This window comes from Tamandua tetradactyla, chromosome 11, assembly GCF_023851605.1.
Source record: "Tamandua tetradactyla isolate mTamTet1 chromosome 11, mTamTet1.pri, whole genome shotgun sequence".
NCBI lineage: Eukaryota > Metazoa > Chordata > Mammalia > Pilosa > Myrmecophagidae > Tamandua > Tamandua tetradactyla.
In genome coordinates this window covers 86,893,451-86,911,156 of record NC_135337.1, presented here as the reverse complement: position 1 = coordinate 86,911,156, position 17,706 = coordinate 86,893,451, and the positions used below count along the sequence as shown (strand labels likewise).

The 17,706-nt window shown below is 38.0% G+C and overlaps 2 protein-coding genes across 2 annotated transcripts in view; one reads left to right on the top strand and one right to left on the bottom strand.

Moving 5' to 3' along the window:
- LOC143649212 (vomeronasal type-2 receptor 116-like) overlaps nucleotides 1-13,242 on the top strand; it is a 45,714-nt gene extending 32,472 nt beyond the window's left edge. Inside the window, 2 exon segments of the mRNA XM_077119397.1 lie at nucleotides 10,666-10,790; nucleotides 13,120-13,242. Coding sequence (XP_076975512.1) covers nucleotides 10,666-10,790; nucleotides 13,120-13,242 — 248 coding nt within the window.
- A 3,280-nt stretch (nucleotides 13,243-16,522) lies between these two features.
- On the bottom strand, nucleotides 16,523-17,416 carry LOC143649211 (olfactory receptor 7E178-like). The gene has a single exon (XM_077119396.1). The coding sequence runs from the start codon at nucleotides 17,414-17,416 to the stop codon at nucleotides 16,523-16,525; it is 894 nt and encodes a 297-aa protein (XP_076975511.1).
- Between the last annotated feature and the right edge of the window lie 290 nt (nucleotides 17,417-17,706).

Here is a 17,706-nt window from a genome sequence, read left to right as displayed (position 1 = left end):
TTTCCAATTTACACATCAGTGGTGTTCTATGCCTATAAGGCAACCAAGAAGGATGAAGAAGTAGAGACTAGAATGTATTAAACACCATTATGGATGTTTTCAGTCTGCCTCTCCAGATCTATTCTTCACTCAGCGATATGCAGGGGGACAAAACAAATCAGACCTGAAATGAGATTAGCCCATGAAAAGATGAGGGAAGACCATACGTGTGAGAGCTAGGAACAAGGCATGAGGCTCACATGACCTGCTGATTGAGCAGATGGAAGACCATGAAAATGTAGGCTCCCTACTGGACACTGGTGATGGTGAAACCGAGGCATAACCAATATAGATGTTACCTTCAGTGGGTCAGTAAGAAATGCAGACACCAGGGGTAGAACAAGAAGAGCTGAGCAAGGGCTTTAAATGTCAATGTCCTGATAAAACCAAGAGGGAGGGTCACCAATCTCACTGTCCTCTATTCTGAATATTGTTTTGTCCTTCCTGAAGGGATTTACTCACCATCTCTTGTAAATATTCACGAACACTTCTTAAACCACGATGTGCTTGGGGTAACTATGTGTATGAATTAAAAATGTGGTCAAGAAACATGTAATAAGAAACAAGAAATAAGTACTTGATTTAAGAAAGCAATGGCTACATTTAATTGTAAACACCAGTAATAGAGGAATACTTATTTATTCCCTAGATGTGTTCTTCTAATATGCATTGTTACAAGTGGGTGGACATTTTTTAGTACATCATGGTTTCAAACATACGTGTTTTTTAATTGAAGGCTGATCCTCATTTGATGATGGTTGTAACATATTAATTAACTCTGCAAACTGCCATTCATGTGGTTGCAAGTAAATTTCATGTAAATAGGTTCCATACCCTGTCCTTTGCTATTTAAGACAGTGTTGGTAATTTTTTCCTTGAAAGGCCCAGATGGTAAATATTGTCAGCTTTGTAAGCCACATGGTCTCTGTCACCAGAATCCACTCTGCCAGGGTAGTGAAAAATCAGCCACAGATGATATGTAAATGAATGCAAATGACTGTGGCTTAATAAAACTTTATTTATGAAAACTGAAATTGAGTTTCACATAATTCTTGCATGTTGTTAAGTATATTACTTTTAGTTTTCCCCAACCATTTAAAAGTATTGAAACTATTTATAGTTCATGGGCTGGATAAAAATAGAAGTCAAGTTTTGGTGCATGGGCTGTAATTTACTCACAGTTGGAGTAAATGAATCCAGGAGGAAAAGGAAGAATCCTTATGTAAAACAGATTCATCCTCTAATATATAGTATCACCCTGAACTGTCTGTTACCCCCACTCATAAAATGGGATAAATGAATCCACTTCATAGTTTTATAATAAATGGTCTGGTACTCAATGAGTAATACACCCCTCAATCTACCTATCCCTTCCCATCCCCCTTTCCTTTCCCATAAACAAACTCTGGTTCTTAGATATGTAGAAAATTCTGACTGCATCACCTGTGTGGTAAAATGGCCTATAAAAATACAACTTATGCTAAAGGCCTCTATTTATCCAGTCAACTTCTTAACTTGTGGTTTTCATCTTGGAAACTTATTTATTGAGGGAAGAAAGGCTGTCCTTCAAATACATAGGTTGTCAAATAAAACATAAAGTTTATCTGAGGGAAGATAAAACACATAGGCCATTATGTACAAAGTAGAGAGTGCAGAAGACCATGGGGAAAGACATGGGTCCATTTTGAAAAGACGTTGAGACTCACTGGAGTAGACTACAGATACTTGTAAAATAGCACTAAATGTTCCTTCAAGACTGCAAAAGATCCTCAGGATGAGGATCAAGTGAGACAAGCACAAGGCAATACAATCTCCCTATCATTTCCCCTTCCTGGGCACGTGGGCACAGGAGAGGACATTTCCCAGCATTGCCTGCAGATTGTCTGGGACACGTGGCTGAGTTTCATCAAGAGAGATGTTGATAGTGTGCTCGCAACTATGTTTGAGGTCTTCCCAGTGGTCCAGCTTTCTCCCTTTCAGCAAAGGAGCCATATGGTGAAATACAGAGACACAGAATTTGAGCTCCCCAAGTGTATGAGTCACTACATGGAGAAGAGCCTGCTGACCCATGCTAGAATTTTGAAGAAATATCTGTCTGCTGCATTAAATCACTTAGATGTCAGGATGTATTTGTTATAGCTGCATAGCTTAGCTTATACTACCTAATCATCAAAACATATCATAAGTTTGAAACAGAAATACAGTCTAAAGTAAATTTGAGTACACTCTAATTTCTTTCAAGTCACATTAACTATTACAGTCTAACAATTCTATTTTAATTCTTTCATGCATTCAACAATTATTTATTAAACTCATATAGTAGGTTTTAGGCAAACATGGATATCTTCTGTTTCCACCAACAATTAAACATCTCAAGCATTTGCCGTCTTAAAGGAAACAAAAAGTTGTTAGAATAGTACTTATTTTGATCCTCAACTTAAAATAGAAAACACACATAATAAACCTACCAAGATGACTATATTTATGTGTTCTCTGAAATTCCATAAAATCCCTTTTGTAGATTGATCCACCAACTGACAAAGAAAATGATAGTAGCAGCATTTATAAAAATACTATAAAATAATTATATATATATATATAATATTTATATAGTATTTGCTTTTTGCCAGGCCCTATTCTAAGTGCTATGAAGCAGATTCTATTATCCGCTTTTTAAAGGTGAAAAAAAAATCAGGAAAGAAGTTACTAACTTACTTTTGCTGGTAAACGAGAGACCTTGAATTCAAACCCAGGAAACCAGATCCCAGAGTACGTATTCTTTCAGGCTTACTGTCAGTGTCACCTAACATGTGCTGCTTGCACTTTCTGTAAGTTTGCCCATGGCTTTATGTATCTCCAGGCTCTATGTGCCTCCCTTTTTTAGGGTACAGCCGTCTTCCAGTATTGTGTGCTATCAGACTCAAAAACCTCATTTGTTTTTTCCCATCAGCTCCACCCCCTCTCTGCTGGGGCAAAAACTCGTAGTACTTTTAGCCCTTATTCCAAGTTTATCTGTGCTGGGACCGATTTTTAGTAGTCAGAATCTGGTAGTTAATTCCACAATTGGAGCTCGGTTGAGTTAAGCCCTTGCTAGTAGTAAAGTTTGTTTTCTTTCCCCTCAGGGAAGCAGCCTGCCACACTCATGGCGGAGGGAAGCCAGGCTCTGTATCTTGGGGGTGCTTACAGTTCAATGTGGGATCTTAGCCGGTCCAGCTTGTCCAGACTGGTGTACACTGTGTGTCCAGTCACTGATGGAGCCTCAGCATTGTATTGTACTATTCCTGGCTATTTACTAGCTGCTCTGGAACTAAATTCCACACTTCCCTAAGCCACTATATTGCCCCACCTCAAATCAGTACTATTACTATCTGTAGGGAGATTTTTGATGAATAAGTGAATCTCTTTACTTGCAATTAGCTTGTTTGAGATCATCTATTTCTCCTTGAGTCAGTGTAGCTTGTTTTTGTGTTTCTAGGAATTTCTCCATTTCATCTAAGTTGTCTAGTTTTTTTGGCATATAGCTGTTCATAGTATAGTGTTATAATTTTTTTTTATTTCTTCACGGTCCATGGTAATAACCCCATTCTCCTTTCTGATTTTATTTATATCCTCTCTTTTTTTCCTTATCAGCCTAGTGAGGGGTCCATCCGTATTATTGATTTTCATGAAGAACCAGCTTTTGGTGTTATTGATTCTTTCTATTGTTCTTTTGTTCTCCAATTCATTTAATTCTACTTTAATCTTTTTTATAATTCTTCTTCTGTTTGCTTTAGGGTCAGTTTGCTGTTCTTTCTCTAGTCTCTCCAGATGAGCAGTTAAGACTCAATTTTTGCTGTTTCTTCTTTTATAATATAGGCATTTAGGGCAATAAATTTCCCTGTCAGCACGGCCTTTGTCACATCCCATAAGTTCTGTGTTCTAGTTTGCTAGCTGCCAGAATGCAATATACCAGAAATGGAGTGGCTTTTTAAAAGGGGAATTTAATAAATTGCTTGTTTACTGTTCTAAGGCTGAGAAAATGTCCCAATTACAACAAGTCCATAGAAATGTCCAATCTAAGGCATCCAGGAACAGATACCTTGATTCAAGAAGGCTGATGAAGTTCGGGGTTTCTCTTTCATCTGGAAAGGCACATGCCAAACACAGTCAGGGCTTCTCTCTCAGCTAGAAGGGCACATGGCGAACACAGTCAGGTTTCTCTCTCAGCTAGAAGGGCACATGGCAAATATGGTGTCATCTGCTAGTTTTCTCTCCTGGCTTCCAGTTTCATGAAGCTCCCCAGGAGGCATTTTCCTTCTTCGTCTCCAAAAGTTGCTGGCTTGTGGACTCTCTGCTTCTCTTGTCTGCATTTTTCTGCTCTGATCTCTCCAAATCTCCTCATTCCCCAAAATGTTCCCTCTTTTATGGGACTCCAGAAACTTAAAAATACACTCCCAAATGGGTGGAGACATATCTGCCCTAATCCTATTTAACAACCCCTCTTGACTGGGATACTTCTCCAGGGAGATGATCTAATTACAGATTCAAACATACAGCATTGAACAGGGATTATTCTGCCCTTATGAAATGGGGTTTCGATTAAAACATGGCTTTTCTAGGGTCCATACATCATTTCAGACCAGTGCATTCTGATATGTCCTATTCACATTTTCATTCACTTCTGGATAGTTATCAATTTCATTAGTAAAATCTTCTTTGACCTAATGGTTATTTAAATATGAATTATTTAATCTCCATATATTTTTGGTTCTGGTTCTTTGGTAGTTATTGATATCTAGCTTTATTCCATTATAATGTAATTTGAATAATTTCAATCTTTTTAAATTTATAAAGACCTGTTTTGTTCCCCAGCACATGATCTGTCCTGGAGAACATTGCATGAGCACTAGAGAAGATTGTACATCCTGTTGTTTTGGGGTATAACAATCTATATATGTCTGTTAGATCTAATTCACCTATCAAATTGTTTAAGTTCTCAGTTTCCTTGTTGATCTTCTCTCTTGTTGTTCTCTATATAGAGGAGAGTGGTATACTGAAGTCTCCCACTATTATTATTGAAATATCTATTTGTCCCTTCAGTTTTGCCAACGTTTGCCTCAAGGAATTTGGAGCTCCTTGACTGGGAGCATAAACATTTATGATTGTTATTTCTTCTTGGTGAATGTCCCTTTCATTAATATATAGTGTTCTTCTTTGTCCCTTATGACTTTTTTATATTTAAAGTCTTTTTTGTCTATTATTAGAATAGCTTCTCCTGCTTTCTTCTGCTTACCATTTGAACTGGAGCTTCTTTTTCTACCGTTCACTTTCAATTTATTTATATCCTTGGGTCTAAGATGAAGTCTTTTGCAAACATCATATAAATAGATCATACTTCCTAATCCATTCTGCAAATCTGTATCTTTTAATCAGTGAGTTTAGTCCATTAATATTCAAAAGTATTACTGTAAGGCATTTCTTGAATCTACCACCTTTTCCTTTGGATTTTATTTCTCAGATCCATATATTACTTTCCCTCTTTCTCCTCTTATTCTGTAAGTTACCCTTACTGGCACTCTTCAATTCTATGCTGTCCTCCAGACCTCACTCTTCTGTCCTTTTTTTTATCAGTCTCAAAACTCCCTTTAGTATTTTTTGTAGGGTTGATTTCTTGTTGTCAGATGTTCTCAGCTTTTGTCTGTCTGTGAAAATTTTAATCTCTCTCTCAGTTTTAAAGGACAATGTGGCTGGGTACAGAATTCTTGGAATTCTTTCTCTTTAAGGCTCTTGTATATGTCCTACCCCTGCCTTTTTGTCTCCATGGTGTCTCTTGAGTAGTCAAAACACAGTTTTATGTGGTTTTCCTTGAATGTAGTACATAGCTTTTTTCTTGCAACTTTCAGGATTTTCTTCTTCTCATCAACATTTGCCAGAGTGATTAGTATGTGTCATGCAGTAAGCCTATTAGGGTTTATTCTTTTTGGGGTTTGTTGGATTTCTTTGGTTTGTATATTTATGTCTTTTATATGGGTTGAGAAGTTTCCCCCATTATCTTCCCAGCTAATCTTTAGCCCTTTGCTCTTCCATTCTCCTTTTGGGAAACCTATGATTCTTATGTTGTGTGCTTTCTGTTGTCCATTATTTCCCTGAAATCCAATTCAAATTTTTCATCTTTTTTTGCCATATGTTCTTTTGTGCATTCAAAATCAATTTTCCTGTCCTCAAGTTCACTTGTTCTTTCTTTTCTTTCTTCAAATCTGCTGTTGTGTGTCTTTAGTATATTTTTGACTTGGTCTACAAAATCTTTCATCTCTCTGATATCTGCCATTTTTCTATTTACTCTTTCAAATTCTTCTTTATGTTCTTCTAGTGTTTTCTTGATCTCTTTTATTATCATTAATCAACTCAGTGAATTTATCTAGTAGACTTGTATGAACATCTTGGATTAGTTGTTTCACAGCTTGTGTCTCCTCTGTTGTTTTAGTTTGGTCATTAGGCTGGGCTATATCTGTTTGCATCTTCAAATGCTTTGCAATTTTGTTTTGAATTCGAGACATTTCATTACTTTGAAAAGGTGAGTTTGGAAGTTGATTTCCCTAGTTCCTTTTAGGTTTTGTATTTGTGGATCAAGTATGGAGTAAGGCTTGGTGCATGGGGTGCAGTGCACCTTTCTCAAGAACGCTCATTGTGATGCCTTGTACTCTTGTTTAGCACCAACATTTTAAGATCTCAATGCACAGCCTCCCTGCCTTTAATCCATTTGTACACATTTGTCATTAGATCTTTAGTTCTCTAAAATGTTATTATCTAACTTTGATCTACACGTGTGTAAATGGTATCATTTTTCCAATAACAAATTTATTTGTATATACACATTTAAGATTTCATCTAATCAGTAATTGACAAACCAATTTTAAGATTTCTTCACTAAAGATATCTACTAACAGCTAATAACATAACATCAGTCAAAACCATATTTTACAAAGACTTCAAAATTTGTGAGCATGAAATTGTAAAGAAAATACATTCTGAATAAAGGTGAGCCTTTTCAGTGAAGCATAAAACAGAGACTCTGGGCATATTTGTTGAATTTGAGCATGGAATTACTGCAGCTTAGTTTGATATTGATTGAGTGACTTTGCTGATGCAGGAGACACCAGGATGGTTCTTCTGATTGCGTGGAAAACATCCTGTTGTGGCTTCCAGTGGAACAAATACAAAGGAAGTTCTGCATGAACCAGTTCCTTCTTGTGGCTATTTTGCACATGGCACTATGGAGATATGGTTTGGGGATTATGTTGGAAATCAGAAGTACATCTCCAGAACCCTGTGTTTTAGAGCCAGCTCTTCTTGTAGCTGCTAAGGTTGTGTGGTGGCAGCATCTAAGACTCTTCCAATGTCCCCTGCTACCTTACGGCTATGTCCTTTCTTAAATCCCTTATTTTGAGACTGGGCAAGACCTAATGACTCACCTGCAATGATTATCAAGTGGTCAAAGACTTAGAATGTTAGTTCTGAGGCTAGGGTTCTAAAAGACTAAAAGAACCTAAATTTCATCTTCCTGATTCTCCACTGTTTTTTTTTGCTTATTTACTCTGATGGAAGCCAGCTACCATATTCTGAGATTCCCCACAGAGAGACCAATGTGGCAAAGAACCCAGGAAATTCTCTGCTCAACAGCTAGTAAGGAAGTGAATTATGATAACAGTCTTGTGGGTGAGATTGTAAGAATATCCTCCACTCTTCTGGCTTCCATGTACCTGTAACCCTGGCTTTCAGCTTGGTTCCAACCTTGTGAAGCACTGCAATATTTAAGAAAAGTAAAAAGTTATAAAATAAATATGTAAAATTCAAATGTTTTCTAATATGTAAATATATATCAATGAGAAAGAAGAATTAGGATAGAACTGTCATTGGAATTACTAAAATGATAGATCTGAATGAATAAAACCCAAACCACATCAAGGTATATAAAAAGTAAAATAGTAGTCAGTTACTTAGAGGCAAAATGTTGATAAGGAAAATAGATTGTCAGGTTGTTGGTATGGCAGTCCTTATTCTTCCTAAATTACTTGAGGAGTTCACCACATTTTCAGTCATTGAGTTGTACATTGGTTTATAAAATGAGTATGAGAATTTTATGTTATAGTCTGCTATTTGGAAGTAATATCTGGAATAAATGCCAGCTTCCTTCTGGGAGAAGGGCAGAGCCAGTTTCATTAAGGACAATGAGATTTCTTCTACTTTCAGCCCATTAACAGTAATAAGTCCTCATATTTAAATAACAGTTATTTAGCTAATTATCCATGCTGCGAATTGAGCTCTTAAGCCATCCAACACTAAAGAATACACTTGAGATTGCTGGTCCTGGGGAAACAGTCTCCGTGGGAATTTTCTCTCTGAGAAACCTCCTCAGCCTTAGGTGGCCCATGCCTGAGTTTGTCTTCCTGCCAGTCCCAATGTTGCTGCCACAGCATTTTCTCCTGTCCAGCAGAATAATGGCATTGCATACACATTCGTCATTCATGCCCCAGCCGGGACCAGAAGCAGCAAAGTGAATGTCACGGGAGATATTAGATTTAGGGATGGCTGTTTGGGAATTCTGTTTTTTCATCATTAGTACAAGTGTAACTATTGAGATAGCCAAATTAGAAGGCTTTCGTTTGTAACATCATCACAACACTGAGAGCTATGGAGGTTATGTTTCAGTGGGGATTTCAGAAATCCCATCCAGAAATTTGTTTACCTCTATCTCTGAGCCCAGGTTCCATAAGAATTGTCACTACCAAAGGAAGAAATGAGTCTCTCTAAACTGGCACATGTGCACTTCAAATGACAGGATTAGCAAGTTTGCATCACTGGGTCCTGGTCTGATTGCACCCTATTGTCTCAACCCAACTGGGGAAAAGATGGTGTCAACCATTATTTCAATACTCCCTGAAGAAAAATAAAGATACAGTACTTATTCAGGGCTGCAGGGGAAAATTATCTGAACGGCTGCATATATCAGGCAAACCAGGAAAGCTCAGCATTTGGGAACCCTTGGAGAAGATTTATCTCTCTTCCTGATTCCCTCTTCAGGGCATTTTAGAGACTGTCTGTGCCCCCTTTGTGGGTCCCTGTGTCTTTTTGGTTGAAAAGGACTGAATTGGGAAATTCCTCCTCAGGGTGGTCCTCCTCTCAGAATTTGATCTCTAGATAAAAGCAACATGAGACAATGAAACGAGTCTAAACACTGCACAGGTGAACAGACTGTGACAAATGCCCACAAGCTTCAGATACTTTGGAGATGGAGCATTCATTCCTGTGAAGTACAGGACACAACAGAGGCCAAGAAAGTTAGAGAAGACACTTCAGAGTGCAACCACCTTAGGAAGACCTTCCTGAAAGGACGGCTGAAGTTAAAAAAAATGTGTCTTTTCACCAGCAAGTAATAAATCCAGGAGTTAGGCTTCCCAGCTAGTATCCCAGAGATAACATTTTTAAATATTAGAATATACAGTATACAAGAAAAAATTGCAAGACAATGAAACAGGAAATAATGGCCCATCTGAAGGAAGAAGAAAAACATAGAGAAAACACCAACAAAGAAGATGAAAATGTGGACAAACTGAACAAAGACTTCTAGAAATTGATTGCAAAAAATGCTCAAATAGATGAAAGAAAGGACGAAGAAAGAACTACAGGGGATCAGGAAAACAATGAATGGACAATGTCAGAGTCTAAGTAAGGAGATAGACATTTTAAAAAGGAAGCAATCTGAACTTCTGGAGTTGAAAGTCACAATAATAGAAGAAAAATATCCAGGAGGTACTCAAGAGTAGAATGCCACTGCCAGAAGGAAGGATCAGTGAGCTGGAACACAAGACACTTGAAAAGAGTCAGGATGAGGAGCAGAAAGAAAAAAAGAAATATTAACAGCAAAAATAGCCTGACAGCTATAGGGCATCATCAAGCACACAATTTGTGTATTTTGTAAATCCTAAAAGTAGAAAATAGGGAAAGATGGGTGGAAAGAATAGTCATGGATATAAGGACAGAGAGCTTTCTAACCCTAGCAAAATAACTTGAATACGCACATCCAAGAAATTCAGAGAAAAGCAAACAGGATATATGTAGAAGCCAAGAGTTTAAAGCAAGACCTACAGAATTTGTTGCAAGCTGCTGGCCTCAGGATGGCAGTGGTAAACTGTGGCGATTGTTATGTAGAGCAGTCTGGGAGGAAGAGAATGTTTACCCAAAACAGTTATGTTAAATATGAAGGACACTGTGAGATAAGAATCTTGCTCCCTCAGGAAATGCCTGCATATCTATTGACATCCTGTGGTATATAACTAGGATCTGGTTGAGAATAAAGTTGTCTGAAGACTGTCTGAAGTAAACTCAACCTTCAGACCCCCTGAGCCCGTCTGTGTCTTTCTTTCTTTCTTTCTTTCTTCCTTTCTTATCTCATCATTCCTTAATATCCTTCGAGCTCTGTTTCAATAAGAAGCAACAGATATACATGAAGGAAAAGTAACCAATCAAATATTGATTACACTCTCAAATGCAAAGGACAAGGAGAGAATTATAAGCTGTAAGAGAAAAGCAATGCATTACTTAGTTGTGGGAGCTTTCCCTAGCTCCCGCCTGGGGTCTTCCTCGCAGCAAGATGGGGGAACTCGGTACTCGACCGGTTCCGGGGGCTCGAAGGTCTGGAGAGTGCGCGAGATGAATCACGGGAACTGATGGGGCTGGCAAGGCGTCGCGCACCAGAACGTTTATTACAGGAGGTACAGAGCTTTATATAGTGGCGAGGCGGAAATAGGGAGGGGCCAGGGGAGGCACACCGCGTGATTGGTGAGGAGGCTAAGGGGTGGCAGCGAGGGATTGGGTGAGCTGAGAGCAGAATGGTCCAATGGGATAGCTTGAATATGTTGCTAGGCAGAGAGCTAGAGGAACGGGGCCGAAATTACATCCGGCACTTAGTGTTATGTAAAAGGGAGTCCCAATTGATTCCACATTTCTCATCAGAAACCATGGATGCTAGAAGGCAGTGGGTTGATGAATTTAAATTGCTAAAGTAAAACAACTGTCAACCACAAATGTTATGTCCAGTGAGACGCTATTTTAAAAATGAGGGTGAGATTCAGATATTCTTAGATAAACAAAAACTGAGGGATTCCATCACCACTGGACTTAACCAGGACATCCTAAAGGAATGCTTCAGAATGAAAGTAAAAGAGACTAGAAAGTGGTTCAAAGCAACAGCGATATTAAAATATTATCAGCAAAATTTGTGTTCTCTTGCTATCACTGAATGATTCCTTTCCTCCACTCTTCTGTCTCTCTAAAACAACCAGTGTCATAAATGTGGGTGGGTATGTACCTGACAATGTTTCTGTAATTTTCTATATTGATTCATTAACTCATAAAGAGTTCTTTAGAAAACTCATGTAGACAGTATCTTGCTACTAACAAAACCTCAAAACATATTAATATTGTGATTTTTGACTCTCCCTTTATCACTCATTTGATTAAATTCTAGTTAACCTGATGCATAATATTGTTGGAGATGAAGTTCATTTTCATTGTTGTTAAATAATCTTATAAAAATTCCCAAACCTTTCTCTATTCATCCAACTGATAAATTCTTAAGCTTATACTCATGACTGGTAAATGCATGCATTTCAACATTTGATGCATATTAAACCTTACTATTAATTTCCTTCATGCTTCCTCAATAGAAAAATCATACACAACCAAATAAGTGCTCTTATTGTTAAACTATCATGTTAGAAATACTCCCAAAGAAGTGTGGTAAAAGTTCTCCTATGATTTTTCCACAGCAAAACCCATCTTCTCTATAGAACATTATTTCAGAATATTGGATTTCCATACTGGGGGGAAATTTAACAACCGTTCATATAAGCCCTTCAATCTAAATTGTGCAAGAATACTGGAAACCACTGGCTTATTCAGCAAATTCGAAGATGAAATAAGCTATTCCCAAGGGAGAAAATCCAATGGGTTTGCTTCCATTTGTTCATCTGGAATTAAAGCAGATGTGAAAAGGAAAAGCTCTTCAGTTCCCATGGAGGGAAATGAGAATCAATATCTGAAACTCATTTATGACTCCCTGGTGGTTTGGCACATAAAAAAAAAATCATCATTTGGAATTGAGATATAAATCAATATTGGAATAACAGGATTATTGGTTAATGAATTCCCCAAAAGATTTAGCCACCTTTATTTTCAATTATATGGCTGATGTTGAAGCCTATCTTATCTCAAAAAATTTGGGCACAGGTGAATTTTTTCTTTTTAAATTCTAAACTGTGTTTCTGGCCATAAGAAAAGATTGAATTTCCTTTTCTGTTCCTCTATTTTTAAAAAAAAAATTTCATGGGCATGCACTGGGAATCAAACCTGGGACTCCAGCAATGCAGGTGGGAACTCTGCCTGCTGAGCCACTGTGGCCTGCCCCGTTTTCTTTTTAATTTTTATTTAGCTTAGCTGATGTGATAATATAAAGTTAGAAGTTATATTTAAGAGAAAATAGGAGTCCCCTAAGAAAATTAATGCCACAGATATCCACAGCTCCAACTTTTAATCTTGTCTTTACTCCTATGGGACATCCATGGAAGAGCTGTCAATGTAGTGTGTCTAATTCATATTGCTCCTTCTTCATTCCTATGAAGTAAGGAAGGGTAATCAGTATTCAACAGGTTTGTTGATTCATTACCTATCTGGGTCAAGCACTGTGATATGTTCTGGGAACAAAAAATAATTAGTTTCAGTCCTTTCCCTCCTAGCACCATGCCAGCAGTGACCAGGGAAATGAAACAACAGATTGGGTTGGCTTGGTGCTTTGGGTCTAGAGGCTTACTCTCCAAGGTCATATCTGGACTTACCCATGTCTACTCTAGGACACAGTAAAAGTTATAGTGCGAGGCTGAGCTTTTTTCCTCACCTGTAATAAAGGATAAAATATGTTCCTCTTTATTGGGGTGTTTATTCAGAAAAAAAATGAAACAAGTTATTCCTAGTTCAGAGGCTGGCACTAGGAAACCCTCCATATGGGACTTAATATCATGATTAGTTTCACCCCTTCCTTATCAGCACTGTCTTTGTGATCATTTGGAGTACACATCAACAAATTTTGAGGATTGCGTTGCCTGCCAAGGTGGTGACAGTACGATGGCAGCTAAGACCGGTGGTAGAGGAAAGCAAAATTCTGAATGAGACTTCTGAAATCCCCCTAGAAACAGGAAATAAACTCCTCAACACTCAGCGTTGAGACATTGCATTTGAAGCCCCCACCCATAAGGCTATATGAATGGCTACATTTGTACTAATGATGAGGAAACAATATTCCAAACAGTCACATCTAAATACATCATCATCTGCAACAGTCACTTAGCTGTACCTCATGCCTGCTGGGACATGACTGAGGGATGTGTGATCAATGTCATTATTGTGCTAAATGAGAGAAAAGGTTGAGGCTCTGACCTCAGGATTGACGGAAGGACTGACTCGGGCATGAACAGACTCTACCCCAAGGCAGATGGTGAGTCTGGGTGGAGAGAACACCCATGGAGACCACCTACCTAGGATTAGCAATCTCTAGTGGTATAGGACACAGGTCAATTTTTTATTTCCTGGATGGCCTAAGAGCTCAACTGACAAACCACAAAATCATACAAATTGGTAGATATTATCTATGTCTCTAAGAATTAAGATTAATGGAATAGGAGGAAGAGAACTGTCCTCGATAGATCTTGGTTTGTCTTCTTAGAAGGAAGCTGATATTTACTCCAAATCTGATTTCTAAGTAGTGGGGAATTTCAATATAAAATTCAGACTCCAATGTAATGAATCAATACATGTCTCACACATGAAAATGCATTGTCTTTTTCAAGTAATTTAGGAAGAATTAGGACTTCCATACCACCTTTGTGATACCACTACATTTTCTTACCAAATATTTTGTCTCTAAGGATAATTACTTATTTTCCTTTTATATGTCTTTGACATCATTTGGTGTTTTATGCTTTGAGATATACAATTTTACTAATTTGAATGACCATCCAATGTTAATTCTTTCCTAATAGTATATGTTGACATTATTAGAAACCAATTGCATTTTGCACACTTGTTTGATAACCTGACATTTTACTTTAATATTACAGGGCAGTCCAAGGCTGCAGACAAGCTGTCAGCAAGGGTTACAGTCATATCAGGACCAGAGCAGTGGAAGATTTTTTTCCAATCTCACATGTCTATTATCATGATTCAGTTTCTCATGGGATATTGGGCAGAGGATTTCCAAGTTCTCACCAGGGGCAGGACTTGCAACATAGCAGCTGGCTTCCCTCTGAGCACACAAGCAAGAAAGCAACAGAATGTCATCAAGAGGAAATTCAAATGGTTTTAGTGTTTGAAACCACTAGACTCAGAGGTAACATCCAATGTCTTTGGCCATGTAGTAATCTTTGGAGGTGAGTCACTAGATCCTGAAGATGTTCTAGTGAGGGATTTAGGAAAGGGCATGGACATCAGGAAGCAGAAGATATCGAGAGAATCTTATGTTATGCCCACAACATAGGCCGAAAAATGAATCAGAACATTAGTTTCTAAAACAAAACAGGACTCTGGATATCTTCTTCTGCTTTACAAGACAATCTCCAACCCATAGCACCAATATGAACAGGACAATAAATCCCTGGAAAGGAAATGACACATGCAGAATTGCCTCTGGTTTTTCTACTGTAGGTAACAACATGATGCTATCTCAATTCAGTCAAAAGAATCACCCTGCTGACTCTTAAGCCAGCAGAGTCACTCCAATGTCATCAGGTAACAGTGTAGGCATTCCAAGTCCAAAGTCAACAAACATCCTCAGAGGCTTTCATTTCTGCTTAACTAAAAATACATTACTTTGTTCAGAATGTATTTTCTTTAGAACTTCATGTTCACAAATATCAAAGACTTTAATATGTGTTTTGACCAATGTGGTTTTAGTGGTTGTTAGGAGATCTCTGTAATTCGGAACTCTGAGATTGACCTGTAAATTACCAATTAGAATAAGCCTTAAATATGTATAATTAATTAGAATTGATATGGGAAAAAGGATGCAATTTATGAGTCTGTAGCTAATAGTTGGAGAGTAACATTTTACACATGAAAAGACCAAATGGAAGGTGTGTACACACGGATTAAAGGCAGAGAGATTATGCATTGAGACATTCTAGAATGCTGGGGTTATAATGAGTAAGATACCACATTTGACATTTTGAGTTCCTGCCAAAGCCTAGTATAGAGAATTGCATATGGAAACCATAGATAGTTGGGTTCATACAGCATTTTATTTTTTAAGCTGTTAAAATAAATATCATGCAAGGGGCTGGCTTTATAATAGGATAGGAATTTATTGACTCAGAAAACTAGAAGGCTTGCTTTCTTCTGGGTCAGTTTTCTTGCTGATTGAGAAATTTTGTCTTTCTTGGCTTTTCCATCAGAAGCCAATGCACAAGGAATTACGTTTTCCTTCTTCCTCTTTGTTGCATTCACTTTTGGCTTCTGCATGCTCCACAGGCTTTTATCTCCATATGACTTTTACTCTGCTTTGAAAAGAATCTATTAACATGGATTGAATCCCAGCCTTACTCTGTGTAGGACCATAACTTAATTGAAGTTACATATTGAAGGAATATTATTTATAATAGGTCCACAGAAGGTAGGCCAAGACCAAAAACTGTCCAAACTGTGGTGCACAATTCAACTACACATATATTTAAAAGAACGATGTTTTTGGTTTTCACAATTACCACTCATGTGATTGAATATCCTTGAAGAAACAGCAAGACTACTCCAGTTTTTTCATTAACTATTCAGATAAACAATTGAAGATTTTTGATCCTGAATTTTTTATCCCTGTATTTTTCATAAAATTGTCAAAACATATTTATTATACTATATGAATTATTCTTGCACATTTTATTAGGTGATATCTAATAGATCACTCTGAATGACCATATTTGTAAAAGCAAACAAACCATGAATTTCTACTCACAGCAGTTCTTAGCTTTTTTTGCATAGAAGATCTAGTAGAAAAGAAAGGAAAATGCTGGATGTAAGCATGGAAAATGTTTTTCATACTTTCTAGTATGATAACAGATTATTTATTGATCATTTTGAGGATAAACATGGGAAAAACTCTACCCTCACTGTACTAGATAAGAGTAGGTGATCACCATGAAGGCACCTATATGTGAAGGGAATTTACCATACTCATACATTATTTGTAAATCCCAAAGTGATGTAGTTAGACTAAATATGACTACAAATGAAGCAATAAAGGCCTTGAGAGTTAAATAATGTGTCAAAGCCAGAGGAATATTACAGCAACCACAAAAATACGTGTCAAAGGAATCAGGACCAGATATGAGACAGGAAGTTTTTTTATGAAGGTAAAACCATGGGAGATATGAAAAAGTCTGTGCCCAAAGAGGATAATTTAATTTCAGATATCTAGTTTTCTGTGGCTTCTTATCCACAAATATGGAAGGAAAGCGCAAGACTGAGATGAGTGTGTTCTCTTGAGAACCCTCCTTAGGGCTCTCTTGATGTCTCTGTTCCTTAGGCAGTAGATGAAGGGATTTAGCATGGGAGTGACCAGCATATACATCACCGAGGCCACTGCACTCTTCCTGGGTGAATGTGAGTAAGCTGAGCTCAGGTACACACCCATGCCGGTTCCATAAAATAAGCAAACTACTGACAGGTGAGAGCCACAGGTGCTAAAGGCTTTATATTTCCCACTTGAAACTGGGACTCTCAGAATGGAGGGAAGAATTTGAGTATAAGAGAGAATTATCAGTGAGACTGGTATTCCACCAAAGATGGCACCAAAACAATACATTAATATGTTAATGGTGGAGGTGTCAGAACAGGCCAGTTTGAGGAGCTGAGGAGGGTCACAGAAGAAATGTGGGATCTCCACGTCTGAACAGAACAGTAGTTGTGACACCATTAAGTGCTGCATTTGGGAGTCCAAAATGCTAAAGAGCAAAGACAGCAGAACCAGCTGGCCACACAGCCGGGGGTTCATGATAAGTGTGTAGTGGAGAGGATGACAGATTGCCACAAACCTGTCATAGGCCATTGCAGTCAGAATTAGACTGTCTAAACATCCAAAAAGATAGAAAAAGGACAACTGAACCAGGCAGCCTCTGTAGGAGATGACTCCTCTCTGAGCATGGACATCCATAAGCATCTTTGGGACAGTGGTAGACGTGAAACCAATGTCAGCCAAGGACAGGTTGAAGAGGAAGAAGTACATGGGGGTGTGGAGGTGGGGGTCGGAGCTGATGGTCAGCATGATGAGTAGACTTCCCAGCACAGTGACCAGGTACATGGACAGAAACAGCCCAAATAGGAGGGGCTGTAGTTCTGGGTCATCTGAGAGTCCTAAGAGGAAGAATTCTGAGACACTGGTTAGATTTTGTGAATCCGAGAGGCAGAGACATTTGCAAAAGAAAAGAGGATTATATAAGGAAATTATATACATACACCCACCACTGTATATTTATTTCAGATTCAAGTACCTTCCTATATAAAATAGTCACCTATTCACCCTCGAGTAGCATATACCCTGGAACCTCACTAATACTTCACAATTATTACAAACCCATACTTCGTAGAACA

Bases quoted from the DNA above. Each gene is read 5' to 3' on its own strand.
- LOC143649211 (XM_077119396.1), bottom strand. From the start codon at position 17,416: ATGTACCTGGTCACTGTGCTGGGAAGTCTACTCATCATGCTGACCATC.